Source organism: Dromiciops gliroides, chromosome 3 (genome assembly GCF_019393635.1).
Source record: "Dromiciops gliroides isolate mDroGli1 chromosome 3, mDroGli1.pri, whole genome shotgun sequence".
NCBI classification, from domain to species: Eukaryota; Metazoa; Chordata; class Mammalia; order Microbiotheria; family Microbiotheriidae; genus Dromiciops; species Dromiciops gliroides.
Window position 1 is genome coordinate 533,679,542 of NC_057863.1, and position 17,093 is coordinate 533,696,634.

Here is a 17,093-nt window from a genome sequence, read left to right on the forward strand (position 1 = left end):
GTTCAGAACATGTAATTAAGGTAGACGAAGATCAGCCAGAGACCATGACTGTCAAGAATCATCCCTAGCCTTGGTTCCATTAATATTCTATGCTATAATTTTCTCTTCTATAATATCCAATTGTTGAATTTTAAGTAATCAAAGACATAAACTAGATTAGCCTCAAACCTAGAGAGCCTACAAGTTGAGTAGTAACGGCTCTGTAGTTTTTAACCTCCTCTTCCCACCACTGCATGGCCAGGACTATGACTCCCTACTACCTGTTCAAATCCACTGAGGGGAAGCAAGTAATGCGAAGGATGCCTTGCTATGGGATCAGACAATGAAAGGAAATGTCACCAAATATTTCCTTTAGTCTTTTGGCTAATATCTTTGAACCCCTGTAAAACAGTTGACTCCTATTCTATGGAGCATGAGGAATTGCAATGGACTGAAGCTGGATTCCCAGGCAGAAAGGGGACAGGGTGCCACACTGGGTTTCAAAGGATAGGCAGCCCTGAAAAGTGATTCACTTTTAAGTTCAATTAGATAAACTATCACTAAAAGCCACATTTAGGGGCTAGATACACCAAGATGAGGACAAGGCTCTGAGAAGGAAAAAACATCCATAATATTTACATCTGAAAGGGGGAGAAAAAGAGATCATTGTTAGCACTAAACTAAAAAACTATCAGCCTTGGGACAGCTAGGTGGCGCAGTGGATAGAGCACCGGCCCTGGAGTCAGGAGGACCTGAGTTCAAATCCGGCCTCAGACACTTAACACTTGCTAGCTGTGTGACCCTAGGCAAGTCACTTAACCCCAACTGCCTCACCAAAAAAAAAAAACTATCAGCCTTTTCACAAAGGTTTTACTATAAAACTTGGGGAGAGGGGTATTCCCTTTTGATCAGGTACCTTGGATTTATGTGCGTCTATCATATAGACACATAAACACAAAAATCAAAACTAAAGACAATACAGGAAAAGATCAGAATTTCTGTTTAAAAAAAACAACACTACCCATTGCCCTACAAAAAAAAAAAACAAAACAACACTAGAGGGGGCAGCTAGGTGGCAGAGTAGATAAAGCACTGGGCCCTGGATTCAGGAGGACCCAAGTTCAAATATGGCCTCAAACACTTGACACTAGCTGCATGACCCTGGGCAAGTCATTTAACCCTCACTGCCCCACCAAAAAAAAAACAAAAACCAAAAAAACCACTAGAACCTGCAAAAACCCATAACTACTAAGTTATGTTACAGACAACAGAACATAATATCAATATTTCTATAACATATGACCATTTCTCAATTTTCTTAAGATAATCTCAAGCATGAGCTAGGTACAGTATAACAAAAAGGTTCTACTCTAATTAAAGGTCAAAGAATCTGTCTGAAAAATAAACCAAAGTTTCCTTATTTTGAATCCCCACGTACTGTAAGACAAAATTATGGAATCTCAGGTTTGGAAGAGAATTCAAAGATCATCTATTAAAATCCTTCACTGTGGTGGGACACAAGAATCTCCTTCAACGAGATTCCCCCATTGGTGGGTATCTATCTTCCATCAGAATATCTCCTCATTTTCAAGGAGCCCACTATCTTCCAAGGCAATCCTTTTTCTGAATAGCTTTAACTATTAGGAAGTACTTCATTTATACTAAGCTAAAATCTGTTTCCCCATTTTCCATTAATCCTAGTTCTGCCTTTGGGGAATAAACAAAGAAAATGTTAATTCTTTTTCATAAAAACCGTGCGAATACCAGGATTATGTTTCCCTATATTTTTTTCAGGCAAAATATTCAGTTCCTTCCATCTTGTCCCCAAATGAGCTACATTTTTGTCATATCCTTTCTAAAATGCACAGAATTAGACATGATTGATACTCAAGATGAAGTCACAGGGGAGGTAGGGGCACAGAAGAATTCAATAGACCTATCAACTTTATCATTCTAAAAACTACATTCTTCTATTAAAGTAGCCTTAAGATTACATTGCCCCCCCCCCATGTTGTTGTTGGGGTTTGTTTGGGGAGGAAGCTGTTTTGACACATTCATATTGAGCTCTAAGTACCCAAAAAAGTTAGGTCTTTTTCACATGAACTGCCATCTAGCCATGTCTCACCCCCACAAACTAGGACTACCAATTGTTTTAATCAACGTACAAGAATTCAGTAAGATGAAATTTAATATCAATAAATAAAACATCAGACTATTTCCAGTCTGAGGTATTTTTGTGTCCTATTTCTATCATTCAGCATACTAGCCATTCCTCCCAAGTGATTAAAAAAAAATCCTTAAGCTGGAAAACCAACAAAATATACCAACCATAAATTTACTATTTTTAAATAGAGATGTTTAAAAACATATAGAATTTCTACTGAAGAACTCAAAAATAACATTTCAATAAGGCAAAGAGGACATTATATTCTTTCATGTAATTATTTGTGCCTATTAGAGATTGAGCCTGTAATTCCATTGGCAAAGGGAACATCTGATGAGGAAATTCCCCCTACTAATAAAGACAAGCAACTTATTTGCAAATTACCGTCTTAGAGAGCTGCCTAGAAGACAAGGTTAAGTGACTGGCCCAGAATCATGTAACCAGTATCTATGAGAGGTAGGGCTTGAACACAGTCCTATCTGGCTCTTAAGTTAGGTCTCTATCCACTACACATGTGCCAATTCCCTAAAATGATACATTGCCTTTGCTAGCTTTCAATTTACTACCCCCAAAAAATAGCAATGTAAAACACTCACCAGCTGACCTGCCAACAGTGGCATGTATTCAATGATAGCCAATCGTACTCTCCACTTAGCATCTTCAGCCAACTCCACAATGGCAGGAAGGAGAGACTGAGAAAGCTGACGGATTCCAATTACTTCATTTACACAATCCAAATTTGAGATGATATTCAGACGAACTTCAGGACACTAAAAGCACCAAACCAAAAAGAATGAAAATTGTTCAATTTATTAAAAAAAGATGCCTAATGCTCAAATGGCCACTATAAAATAATCTTGTTAAATAAGTATAAAATAAATAAAATATAGACATTAAAGATCAAAGTCTTAAAGTAAAATTTGGGGAATTATAGCCTAAATGATACACAGCACAGTATATGTAGCACTGAGTAATTAATTCCACATATCAAGATCACATATATTATTGAAAGAAAAAAAGGATGTGATAAGAAATTAAATATGACTAGTCATCCAAAATTATTTACAGCCCAAAATATCACTAAAGAATTTAAATTTAGTAACATACTAAAACTAACAAATTAAGGGAAAAGAAACGTATTATCCCTTTATCAAAACCCACTTCACTGGTGAGGAATCACTTGTGTAAATTCAGCATAATTCACAGAGGGACTTCTAAAGAATTCCATTCTATTATATATCAGTGGCCATTTTAAAAGTTTTCCAAATCCCTTTTGGAAAATACATTACTGAATTTTGAAATTCAACTATGTTTTTTCCTCAAATCTCACTGTTTAAGGCCCTAATTTGATGATACTCATATTTTAAAATATGACCCTAGCAAATAGAAAGGGTTTATAAATTTCTAGACTTACCTCATCCTTTAACTGAGCTAAGAAAAGAGGTAGAAGGTGTTCAATGGTATTCTCTTTGCCCAAAATGGTAGATAATCCCATAATTACAGAAGCTAGAGCAGACTTGACATGCTGATTGGAATCAGAAACTAATTCCTAAAATTTTAAAATACATATATATATTAAAATCCTTTCATTTTAATTTACCAAAGAGTAGAAGAGATTTTTATTAATCCCAAGAACCTTGAAGTCTGTACTGTTTCAATACTCCCTAGTTCTTGGTGTTTTCTCTATTAAGTTAACACATATAAAAAGATGTTAAAGCACTTTTTAAAACCATGAGAAATAAGGAATGCCATATATTGATATGTTGCACAAAATACTTTATTTCCATGCCCACACAGGAGTTAAAAGAGTTTTTAAGAAAAAACAAAATAAGCCAACATTAGCCTTACCTTAACAAAGGGCAGAATGTGATTCATAATTATAGATTCTCTACCATCAGCAGGCAAGTTCTCACAAAGTTCTAAAGGGCATAAAAAGAGAAAACGTTTGCTTGGTATCAATTATACAAAAGTGAAGAAATTCAGCCAAATTTATTAAAAGTTCAAAGTCAAATAACTTTATCTAAGCAAACAAGATCAGAAGGAAAAAAACCTACTTGATCTAATTATATTTTTTCCCTTTGATCTGTCAATCATCTTCTACTATCATATTCTTGAACTTGCAATAACTTATTTAAAATATTTTGCCTATGTCTGATATTTCTGCATATTGTATACAGTCTTCTCTATTTGGGAAACACTTTTCTGTAAGTAAAAATAAACATAAAGGGCATGAACATGAGTGCCCCAATGTTGCAAACACCAATGAGTTTACTCTTTACCTTTCACTTTGTGGGCAGCTGCAGCTCGAACCTCTGCTTCACAGTCTTTAAGGAGGTTCTGAAAGGCCGGGACCAGGTCATTTTGGGTGATTTCTGGACCCACTGCTTTTTGAAGCTACCAAAGAATAAGTGCAGTTTATTAATGAATGCCATAAAAAAGAATCAACAAGATTACATAAAAGCACTGTAACCTTCCTTCCATCTGGGACCTATGCCTCTACATGCACACCTACTCTCTCCTCAACTCTAGGCAGTTTGTCACAAAACCTCACAACTCTATTTAGTCAGCTTCTTCAACCGTCACCCAAAAGGTCTTTAAGGATGATGACAACTGCCTTTTCTTGCCCTCATCTTCCTGTCTCTCTCAGAACTAAAATGGAAACTGATTTGATACCATAAAATCCAACCCCCTCATTTCACAGTTAGGGAAACTGAATCCCACAGAGATGAAGTTGCTTGCTCAAGCCACACAACTAGTAAATGGCAGAGCCAGGATTCAAATGAAGGTCTTTGGGCTTGAAATGCAATGCTATTTCTACCATAACCCACAACTTTCAATGGCTCACTATCTGCTTCCTAACATCTAACACCTAAGGGTGGTTCGACAATATATCTGTTCTTGCCCCTCTTTTCTCACTTTGTTGTTCTTTTGTCTGTAAATCTCTTTCACTCTCCTAGTTTCAACTATATATTCTCCATAATTCATATATCTCCTAGACTGACTTCTGTTCTAAGCTCCAGACCTGCACCTCTAACTAGTTACAGAATATCTCCACTTACAATAACTCAAACCCATCATGTCCAAAGTCAACCTTATCTTTCCTCAAAAAATTCAATCCACAACTTCATTATTTTCTTAAGTGGTACCAACATTCACCTAGTCTTCCATACCCAAATCCTTGCTACTCCATTATTCCTTATCCCTCATATCCCACTATAGCACTAAGTCTTGTGATTCTACTTCCACAAAATTGCTGCTTCTCTTCACCATCCTGCTCCAAATTCTCATTTTTACCCATTTAATAGTTAGAATAGCTTTCTAACCAATTTTCCACTACCTACCTACCCACACTCTGCCCTAATACATCCTTCAAACCAATGCCAGAAAAATCTTCCTTAGCAAAGACCTGGTTGTATTAGGCCTGTATTATAAACATTTTAACGACTCTATACTGACTAAAACTCAAATCCTTAACCTGGTATTCAATATGGCACCATGTTACAGGTTTTCCTCAATATTATCTAAAGTCTAGCTCAACTGGACTGTTCACTATCTCAAGCTGTAATGCACTCCTCCCTGACCCTTGTCTTTTGAAATCCTACCTATCCTTTACAGTTCAGCTCAATGCCACTTAATGTATAAAAAGCATTTTCTGATTATTTTTCCTCTCAGTCCCCATAATCATCTTTCCCATCTCAAACCTACATTAGCAATTTGTTTACACTTATCCTATGCATTTACATAGCATGCTATAGTTATCTGTTATATTATTTTATTAATTATGTATGTTCCACAAGGGTAAGAGTTGTATCTTGTCCAATCTTCTTATTTTTCCTCATGCCTAGCATAGTGTTTTTGCTCATAACAGACCCTTAATAAATGTCTATTGACTTGGTCTGAACAAATTCATTCAGTAAGAGTACCATGTTTTACAATGGCCATTGACAAACTAGAACGTATCCAGAAAAATCCAACTAGAAGGGTGGAATACATTAATGATACATGAATATCATCTGAAGAAACTAGAAATATTTAAATTAGAAAAAAAAGACTTAAAGAATACATGATAGCTGTCTCCAAAGCAGGAAGAGGTATCAGTTTCATTATATCTGGTCCAAGAGAACAGAACTAGGAATCTGCAAAAAGACAAAACTAGGCTAGATGTAAGGAGAAACTTCCTAACAACTATAATTACTAAAAAAAAAAAAGGCTGCTTTAAGAGACAGTGGGTTTCCCAACAAAGGCGGGATGACCATGTGGCAAGTTATGCATGGATGAGATTCTTCTCCAAATATGATGGGACTAGATGGCCTCTGAGGTTCTTTCCACGTCTGAGATACTATAAATTTGGAATCTTTAGTAAAAACAGTTGAAATTAAAATATCATTGAAGCGCTAAAAGCTATACCAAATTATGCATTCCTATTTAATACTTAAAGTAACGTGTAGTGTTTTTACCTCTGAAAACTTGTCAGCCACCATATAGCGAACTCGCCAAGATTTATCTTCTGCTGCCTGGCGGAGTGTAGGCATCACCAAAGTTTCAAGATCATCTTGGGATAGTAACTGGGCAATGCTGACACATGCTTCTACAGCTAGAAGACGCACTGAATCCTAAAGGAAAAGACTTCATATTGTCAATCAGTCAGTAATACTAATACACACCAACTGTTTGCTACTTTTAAAGTATATTGGAGATATAAACTATAATCTCCCTGACCTTAAGAGGTATCTTCTAATTTAGTTAGGGAGACAGTACACATATACATCTAAACACATATGTACATGGCAGAGCAAATAGTATACTAGAAAATGAGTGTGTGTGTGTGTGTGTGTGTGTGTGTGTGTGTGTACGTACGTATACATATATACGTATACATACACATGCAAGAGAATAAAGGCACTACAAAAGTCACAAATGAAGCTAATTAGTAATGCTCTGAGGTGGTGACTTTTTAAACACATTTCTGATAAGATGCAAAATGGAAAGCAAGGCTATTTAAATAAGAAATGGCACGTCAAAAGTATGACAGCAGAAACATGAACTGCATGCTGTATAGCAAATTCTGTTATAGCAGAAACTGTAAAGCACAGCAAGATTGAAAAAAAAAAAGCTGGTGAAGAGCTTTTACGGCTAAATCGTTTGATACAGTAAGAGGATGGACATAAGAAAAAGGGTATTTGAGGAAGTTATACACAATATAGTCATAATACTAGTTTATCCATAAGGTGATAAAGACCTGAATTATGATGATGGTTGTAGAATTAGAAAGTCATTGACAACAATAATAATAAAAAGATCAAAACATCAATTTGTGTCAGGGGAGGCAGAAGAGTATAATGAAGAAACCAACTTGAAAAAATTCCTGGAGACTGGAATTTGGGGAAGAATTATTTGGGGGGGGGGGAGAAGAATACCCTATCAATATAATTACCTCAGTTTTTTTTTAATCTTTTTTTATTTATTTTTTATTTTGTGGGGCAATGAGGGTTATGTGACTTGAAGAGAGTCACACAGCTAATAAGTGTCAAATGTCTGAGGCCAGATTTGAACTCAGGTCCTCCTGAATCCAAGGCCGGTGCTTTATCCATTGTGCCACTTAGCTGCCCCTCAGTTTTAAAAATAATGTTGTAAATGTTACTGTAACCTCAAAAATAAGAGAAGATACAGGCCAAGACAATGGTAAGAAAAGAACTTTTAAAAAGCCTGTGAGTTATCCCACATAATGGTATAGTTAGCCATTCCACATCACAGGGGTTTAGGGACATGGAACCCCCTGCAATCTGGAAAATCCAAGTAAAATTTTTTGGCCCTCCCTTCGTACCAGAAAAGAAGTCTAAATTATTATGGAATTAAAAGATGAAATATGTTAATATTATACAGTAGTACACAGATGCTTTATGCATTTCTGAGTTTCTAAATTTGTTCTGTGTCATCTGCAGCTTCCACGAAACTCCCCCAAAATTCCCATTTAATTTCTTATGCCGAACCTCAATACATCAAAATAGGGAGAGTCATGATGTGGAAGGGATAACTGTAGTAGCTGAAAATGGGCACAGGTGAAATATAATAAATCATAGGACTAATACCTGGAAGATGCTAGGAAGAAGGAAAAAAAGAGAAACCAATAAAGGATATTAATAAAGAACAGCCAAACAAAATTGGTTATTGAATCCAAAGTTAAGTATTTTAAAAATAAAGCAATGAACTGTGTATAGTGCAAAAGAAATGTCAAAAAAAAAATGAATATCAAGAAAGCATTGGAGCTCATTATGATCCATTTTGCCACTGCTGACCATAAAGCTAACTTACACAAGAATATAAAACTAAGAAATGGGAAAACCAGTAGACTAATAGAATTGATTCCTAACCTACTCTCCTACTATATCATGCTACTGTCTCTCATTGTCCTGTTGTTTTGGAAAGTAGGCCTCTGGACAAAAGTAAGAGAGGACCTGAGTGAAGTAGTATCATATGAAGAGAGATAAAGAGACAGACTGAGTCCCAAAGTTTGGTGAGTGAATAATTTGCTTTCAATAGCTATATACACATTATAGGCATGGAATTGTATCACCAAATATCATTATCTTTCCAAAACCAAGATAAATATTTGAGCAGTTTGTTTTTTCATGTTAAATTTGGAGAGGAAAAAACCCTCCTCCTTTTTATAGTCAAAAACATGAAAATTTTGAATAAAATAAATTCAGAGTTAGGATTAGAAAAAGATTTATCAGCATATATGTGTTATATGGCAGTTTTTGTCTATCACTTAGGCAAGTAGTAAATATGAAGTGATGCTTGGACAGCAAGCTTGTTCCAACAGATTTGTGGTCTCATCAGGGTAGCAACTTCTGTAATCATACTCCCTCCCACATCTAATACATTCTATGTGAATCCTCATCCACATTTTTCTGTAAATGCTACAAAGGATCTAGTCAGTATGCTAGGGGTCTTCCTCAGGTACTTCCAATCCTATCTGCATGCTGTGGAGTGGTGCTGGAGAAAGTAACATGGTAGTGCTGAGTGGGTACATTACAAATGCATGTTATCCATTTTCAACTGTTTCTTCAATACAAGGCAACTCTTTCGATGCAACTGTTTCAAACCTTTTCTTATATCCTAAAAATTCCCACTAACCACCCCTCTCAGCAGAGAACCTCGTCTTATACTTTACTAAGACAATGAAGGCCATTCCCAATGAGTTCCCTCTTCTCTACATCCCCAAGCCCCTTGACAACATCCCCCATTTTCTCCTCTTTAATTGCCATTTCCAATGAAAATATGGCTCTTCTTCCTCATTAAGGCCAATGCCTTTACTAGTAGTACTCTTGATCTCATTCTGTCCAGGTTTCCCCCACAATTATACCTCTCTCTAATCTTCAATCTCTCCCTTATTGGATCTTTCCCTAAAAAAAAAAGCCAAAGTCTCCTCCATCCTTAAAAAAATTCCTCATTTGACTATTATCCTCTTACCTCATCTACATAGCCAAACTCCTAGAAAAAGTTGCCTACTCTTACTGTCTCTACTTCCACTTCTCTCACTCTTCAACCACTTGTAATCTAACCTCCAATCTTAACATTCAAGTGAAGCTGCTCCCTCCAAATTAAACAATGATTTCGTAACTGCCAATTTCAATGACTTTTTCTCAATTCTCACCCTCCCTGAGCTATTTGTAGTACTTGACTTGACCACTTCTCCTTACTGGGACACTGTTCTCTTTTGGTTCTTCCCTATGCTAGACCACCACCTGTGATCAGACCTTGAATGTAGTTTCTGTCCTTGGTCCTCATCTCTCTCTTTACTCTTGGTGACTTCATCAGCTCCCATGGGTTCAATTATCATCCCTACATAAATGACTCTCAGATCTGCATATTCAACTTCAGTCTCTGAATGCCATTCCTGCATCACTAACTAATGAATATTTTGATAGGGATATACTAAAAGCATTTCAAACTTAACATGACAAAAAAAAAATACTAAAACCCCAAATCCTGACACTTATCTTTTCCCCAAAACCTATTCCATTTCCAAATGTCCCTATTTCTGTCAAGGATACCACTCTCCTTTTAGGTATGGAGGTTCAAAAACTCAAATATGTGCTTGACTTTTCATTCTCCCTTATCCACATAACCTAATCAGCTGCCATCTTATTTATTCTACCCATTCAATATCATTTCTTCACATGATAGCTGAGGTACCCAGATGGTAAAGTTTGGATACAAGATGTATACCATTCTCACTAACGCACCACAGAAAAGTTGGCCTAACCACTCCATTTCACAGTCTTCCAATTTCATTTACTAATGTTCTCAGAATGATCACTTAGTTGGGTCTTATCCTGAAATGCCTATAAGCATATTTCCTCAAGTGTTCTGAAAACAATAATCCTTGCAATCAATCTTGAGTAAATCTCACCTTTATTTTATAAATGAGCTTATACTCTAAGATGCTGTTACCTATTTTTCCTTATTTGTTCCTTAACAAGGAGATAAAGCGTTTTTTGACTCAGGTAATTTCTGAGCTAATTTGATCTCCTTAATATAGAGACTGTTTTAGAATTAAAATCTGAATAGCAACCAAATCCAGAAATTATCAGGACCCTCTTGCTCATGCCAGAACTCTGAGTACTTGTCTGACAGTTATCTACAGAGTTATAATAATTCTCTAGGGAACCAAAACCTAAGCAGATTAGAGGAAAACAGCTATATTCTTGATTTGGAGTTCCCCATACTCATAAATAAACATCTCTAAATACTAAGTACAGAAGACTATAGGGGTCAGTTAGGTGGTACAGTGGATAAAGTACCAGCCCTGGAATCAGGAGGACCTGAGTTCAAATCCGACCCCAGACACTTGACACTTACTAGCTGTGTGACCTTGGGCAAGTCTCTTAACCCTCATTGCCCCACCAAAAAACAAAAACAAACAAACAAAAAAGACCAAAAAAAACAAACAAAAAAAAAAGAGACTATAGACTGTGTCGAAGAATCAGACATACCACACATTAGAATCTGAAGGATTATGTGCCTCTTGTTAAGCTGCAAGCCCAAAATGACAGGAAACTTCACTGCCCCACATTATAAAGCTTCCTTACTATGCATTACAGCTTTGGTCCACCCTCCTAATTATAGTTCCCATTTCCTCTTTGACCTCTCCTTTCTTTTACCCTATAAATTTGTTTCCTGTTTGAGGGGAGGAGGCTGGAAACAACATGAAACTTCTAAAAGAGCAACATAAGAGCACTCACTAAGATAGGCTGGACTAATCCAGATCATACAGAAATCTTAATTTTTCTAAGGAAGGAACAAGAACACTGTATCAAATATGTCTGGATTTGTTGGCCAACAAGAGCAAGTCACTTATCCCCTCTCAGATTCCTGAAATATAAAGGGGGTAGGGGGAAGGGTGGGGTTTACTCATCCAAGGATATATCTTTTTTTTTTTTTAGTGAGGCAATTGGGGTTAAGTGACTTACCCAGGGTCACACAGCTAGTGTTAAGTGTCTGAGGCCAGATTTGAACTCAGGTACTCCTGACTCCAGGGCCGGTGCTTTATCCACTGCGCCACCTAGCCACCCCCCAAGGATATATCTTAATAATTTATATTTACCTGTTCATCTGAAGCTAGATTAGTGAATAATGGAACAATTTCATTTTTAACACTTTCTAGTTCCAAGACTTTTGCAAATTCACCCAGTTTGGAAGCAGCAGCACGTCGGACCATTGGGGTGTCATCAGAACACAGGGAACGAAAGTGCCTGCAGCAAATGAAATATTGAATATATTTCACCTCCAACAATAAAAAAAAAATGCATTTTAGAATCTTTCTCTTGGGTGGCAAAAATACCAATGCTTAGGTTTTTGAGTATTACACACAAAAAGATTCATCATCATTCCCAGTATCCCTTCAGAGTGCCCATAAGTGAAACTGTAGATTACAGTTACTTGTTCCCAACAACCCAAAATAAGTGAAAAGATACCACATCTTACTGTCTAATTTCTGCCTTGACAGAACTTGAAGCCCTGGGATAGCAAACACTGAACAACCCACATGCAGAGGTGCGAGAAGTGAACCAATCCCCACTGGCCAGGCGTTTCACAAGAGGTACAAAATGGGCTTCTAGAGCAACAGGAGTGTGCTCCTGGGAGATCTGCCTCAGTGACTCCACTGCCTTGTCTCGAACTACAGTCTCCTCCACGGTTGCCAAACTTTCCAAAGGAGGCTGAGAGAGAACCAAAAAGGAAAATCAAAGAAAACTTACTGAATCAGGTTGGAAGCAGCAGAGCATCACCTTTTGTAGTGACTGAAGAGAGGTGGTACATGTACCCAGAACTTTAACTACATAACATCAAATGGTAGCTTTCAGTTCACAGTGGCAACATAAGGTATGTCCAACCTGAAGACACGACTTCTGTAGGATAGCCAAGATCTCATGTCCCAGATGGCAATTCACAGATGGTGTCTACAAATGACACAGTGAAAGAGACTTGCCACAATATTAACAGTACTGAGCTGAATGCTAGTTTAAAAGACATGTAGCCAAATATAGGTAAAAAGTATGATATGTATTTCAACATGGATAAATTTTAAAAAATGAAAGAGTACACAAAAGAGAAACATTTTTATTTATGAATCTCTTTAGGCACTACAGTTATTTCCATTTTCCATCAAGTCACTAAGCCCATAACCCACTATTCCTGGAAGTGCAGGTGATACCAACAACGACCTCAACATTAGCTACATACCCTCCATTTATCCATTCCACTGAATGTTCCTACTACAACACAACTGCCTCAACACTATACTCTAAATCTTTATCTGAGACAGTCACTCGTAACAAGGACATTTAGTCAAGACAGCTCAATGAAGGACATAAGGCCAATGTCAGAGACAGAAAGAAAAATCAGCAGAAAAGACCCTAAGGGATATCTCAAAAGGACTCATTACTGACTATGACACAGCCATATGAAAGGTAAACAATGCTTACAGGATGGCTCTAAAAGCCTAGGACTCTGGAAGCACCATGCTAGCCTCCTACAAATCTTTGTGCTTCTCTAAAAGTTAAAATTTATGCTCTCAGTTCTCACATGCAGAAATGGCAAGCAAGGTATACCTGCAGTGTTAAGCTAAGGAGTATGTCTGTTTAGTAAAGTTTATTCCAAACTGAGACAGCAATCAAAGTATCCAGTCTGGAACACACAGGTTCAAATCCCACTTCAGACACTTATTAGTTATGTAACCCTAGATAAATCACTTAACCCTTGTACCTAAGTTTCTTGATGTATAAAATGAAGAGGTTAGACTCAAAAGCTTTTAATATCCCTTTCAGCTTTAGATCTATGAGTCTATGATTTGTTAGTGTTCAGTCATGTTCAACCCTCTGTGACCCCATTTAAGGTTTTCTTGGCAAAGATACTGGAGTGGTTTGCCATTTCCTTCTCCAGTTCAGGATTATGTGACTTACCCAGAGTCACACAGCTAGTATCTGAAGCCAGATTTGAACTCAGGAAAATCATCTTTCTGATTCCAGGTCCAGCACTCTATCCACTGTACCACCTAGCTACCCTTAACAATACAACTAAGACTTTGTTGTTCAATCGTTTTCAGTCTTTTCTGACCCCATTTGGAGTTTCCTTCTCCAGTTCATTTTACAGATGAGAAAACAGAGGCAAACAGAGCATTTAAATGATTTGTCCATAGTCACAGAGTTACTAAGTGACTGAGGCTGGATTTGAACTCAGGTCTTCTTGTATGCCACCAGAGGAGACACTCAACCCACCATGCCACCTAGCTGATCCAATGATACAGTTTGCTAAGCCAATTCTCTCTCAGTAGGTTGGGCATTTAAGAAGCAATTTGGAAAACAATACTGTTGATATGTATATATGGAGAAACAAGCACCAAAACAAAGGCTCACTCATATGCCTCTGTGTTCATTAGAATAAGAAAAACATAGACATTTATCAATCTTTACAATGTAGGTGTTAAGAACAAAAAATAAATAACTAAACTAATTGTTTCCCCAGGGTAAATGACATACCTTGGAGAGAACCTGAAATCCCAATTTCCCAGAAACAATTAAATTCAGGTCCTCCCTCTAATGAATTTACAAATAAACCCAAGAGGATTGATCAAAGAACAGAGAAGAGATTGGCTATTAAGTCACTGGATATTTTGCAAAACTGAGAGGTCAATTTGCTAAATCTATATAAGGACAAATACTGTTTATGTTTTCAATGACTGAAACAGTGATCATCATAAGATGATCATGAACCAATCTTCATTGAAAAGTACATGGGGGGGGGGGGGGAGGGCGGCTAGGTGGAGCAGTGGATAAAGCACCGGCCCTGGATTCAGGAGTACCTGAGTTCAAATCCGGCCTCAGACACTTGACACTTACTAGCTGTGTGACCCTGGGCAAGTCACTTAACCCCCATTGCCCCACAAAAAAAAAAAAAAAAAAAAGAAGTACATACAACTTTGCAGGTGGTAGGGCAATACATCTCCAAATAATACATCAGTTAAACCACAAGAGAAAAGAAAGCATGGCATAGAGGAGCGCAGGCCAAGAAGGCCTGGGTTCAAATCCTGCCTCTCACACATCATGGCTCTGTGTCCATGGGCAAATTATTTACCCTCTCTGTGCTTTAGCCAAGTCTCTAAGACTAGAGGTTAAGAAAAAACATGCCAACCCACACTGGTAGATGCTTTTCCCTTATCTGGAAGTTCCTTTCCTCAAAGAAAGTCCAGTCCCTATCCTTATCCCTTAAAGTTCAGAAAATATAGAGAAAATAGGTCACACATAATCACTCACCAGGAGACAGTGGGCAAAATCTGGACCTCCTACCAGGACAGTGAAATTTCCCAGCTGTTCAGCAAGAGCCAATAATACCTCATCTTCATCATAAATTGTATCTAAAACAGCAACAATGGGGAATTCATAAACAGAGTTAGCTGACCAGCAGCTGAACACTCAACATGAAACACAAGGGGAAACAAAATTAGACATTTAAATAGAAATACAATCAAATTATAATCATAAGGGAGCCTACTCTTCCTTCTTTCAAGATACTACCTAGATTTCTCCTGCAGAAATGAGTTAGGAAACTCTGTCCAACATCCCTTTCTATACCATGTAAATTTTTTAAAAACTTGCTTAATATGTCTAGAATATTTGTCCACATTGTTAGAATTTGATTGAGAGCAAAAGCAGTGGTGTTGTCTTCTTTACCACTTTGCTCACATGAGTATTAGTAATTCAGCCTATTGAAATGGCTAAATCAATAAACAAATGCTACAAAAACTAAAATCCCCATACTTTCGAAGAAAACAGAATTAACATACCAGTAAGAAAGGGCAGCAGTTCAGTTCGAGTTCTCTCTACTCCAAGAGCTAAAGCAATTGTTGATAACTTCTTAATACTGTTGAGCCTTAACTATTTCAAAAACAAAAACAAAAACCATTACATGGAGGTGGTTGCAAGTAGGAAAGCAAGACAAAGCAGAGAAAGTGCAAACCAAAAAAAAGTGCTAAATAGGCAAGTAAAGACAAGAAGACAAATACAATTTGAACTTCTAACTTAGATTTCTCAGAGAAGCTGATGTCACATGGAAGGTTTTCAGAAGTCAGGTTAACAAGACCGCACAAACAATAAAAGATTCGCCAAGTAATCATACTTTTTTGGGGGGGAGGAGGGAGGATGGAAGAAAAATGAAAGCCTGAGAGGTCATCACAAGTGAACAAGTGTGATTATTCTAACAGGAAGAGAATTTTGACAGGAGTGATGAGAATGAATTCGATGACAATTGCTGTCATTTTCTTTTTTAATCTGAGAATACACATCATTTCTTTTGATCTTGCATCCCTCCTTCCACCTAACCTGCTCTGCCATTTGCAAAGCCTGGACACATTTCAACTCTACAACTTCGAGGACTACTTGACATCCTGTTAATTAACCTTGGCTCTCCCCAGCCCAACATTCATTTAGCTTTTTTTCGGGGGGGGGGAGGGGCAGAAACAGGATGAGGAGGGCAAGTCTCTGGGGAGGGGAGAGCATCCAGATCAAAATTCCTGACTCCCTGATGCCAAAGGTGGAGGGGTTTTTTTTTTCTTTTTGAGCGCCGGCACACGCGGCCCAGTTTCTCCCCGGACTGACGGGGGAGTTTTCCCACAGACCGGTCCCACGAGGCGTCAAAGAAACTAGGAGGTGTCTTCCTTGGAAGCTGCCCCCTCGGGAGCCGGCCCGGCTCGGGCTTGGCCCCCAGGGCTCAGCGGGGAGCCCTGCGGAGCCGGGGGTAAGCCCGGGCAGGGCCTCAGCGTGTGCTGGGGGTAACTCCCGGGCAGTTTTGGGTCACCCCGCCGAGGTCGGGGCCGGCTTGGCCCGGCTTTAGGCCGGCTGCTCCCCGCCAACTCCCTGGGCCTTCCTACCTCAGTCCTACCCACCCCAGGTCTCCCCATCGCCGGCCCGGCCTTAGGTCCCCGCTCCGGCCCCACTACCTGCACGTCCTCATTCCGGAGTTCGTCGATTAAAACCGCGATGGGGTACAGTGAGTCGTCTCCATCTCCCCCCGCGGCGCCAGGGCCGCTCCCGGGCCCAGCAGCACCCGCCATGTTCTTCCTCCGGAGGCTACCACCACCACCGCCGCTGCCGCCTCCTGCTCAGAGCGCCGGCCCCGCCCCACGCACACGCACGCACACGCTCGCACGGCGCCCGGGCTGCGTCCCACGCACGGCGTTCGCGTCGAGACCACGCCCCCGAAGGTGGCGCGTGAGACAAAGCTTCTCTCTTTTTTTCCGCGCTACTGCTGGAGCCTGAGGCAGCTATTCGACGTCTGGGCTTCCCGCGACTAGCGCGGTCTTAAAGCCCCTGAGGGATTCGGACAGGCGTCCCCGAACTTTCATCCCCAGGCAGGACTGGGCAGTATCTGGGTCACTGGGGCCGAAAAGGGC

The 17,093-nt window shown here is 38.9% G+C and overlaps 1 protein-coding gene across 2 annotated transcripts in view; it reads right to left on the reverse strand.

Annotated features, from left to right (window-relative positions):
- The window catches only part of PPP2R1B (protein phosphatase 2 scaffold subunit Abeta), a 28,218-nt gene extending 11,415 nt beyond the window's left edge, over positions 1 to 16,803 (reverse strand). Inside the window, exons 1-10 of one of the 2 annotated variants that reach the window (XM_043994745.1) lie at positions 16,641 to 16,803; positions 15,489 to 15,579; positions 14,959 to 15,059; positions 12,134 to 12,366; positions 11,754 to 11,901; positions 6,601 to 6,756; positions 4,423 to 4,537; positions 3,992 to 4,062; positions 3,558 to 3,692; positions 2,740 to 2,913 (exon numbers count right to left, since the gene is read on the reverse strand). In XM_043994745.1, coding sequence (XP_043850680.1) covers positions 2,740 to 2,913; positions 3,558 to 3,692; positions 3,992 to 4,062; positions 4,423 to 4,537; positions 6,601 to 6,756; positions 11,754 to 11,901; positions 12,134 to 12,366; positions 14,959 to 15,059; positions 15,489 to 15,579; positions 16,641 to 16,754 — 1,338 coding nt within the window. In that variant the 5' untranslated portion in view covers positions 16,755 to 16,803. Of the gene's footprint in view, positions 1 to 2,739; positions 2,914 to 3,557; positions 3,693 to 3,991; positions 4,063 to 4,422; positions 4,538 to 6,600; positions 6,757 to 11,753; positions 11,902 to 12,133; positions 12,367 to 12,405; positions 12,543 to 14,958; positions 15,060 to 15,488; positions 15,580 to 16,640 lie in introns of those variants that run through there. The other variant, XM_043994746.1, reaches the window with a different exon arrangement.
- Between the last annotated feature and the right edge of the window lie 290 nt (positions 16,804 to 17,093).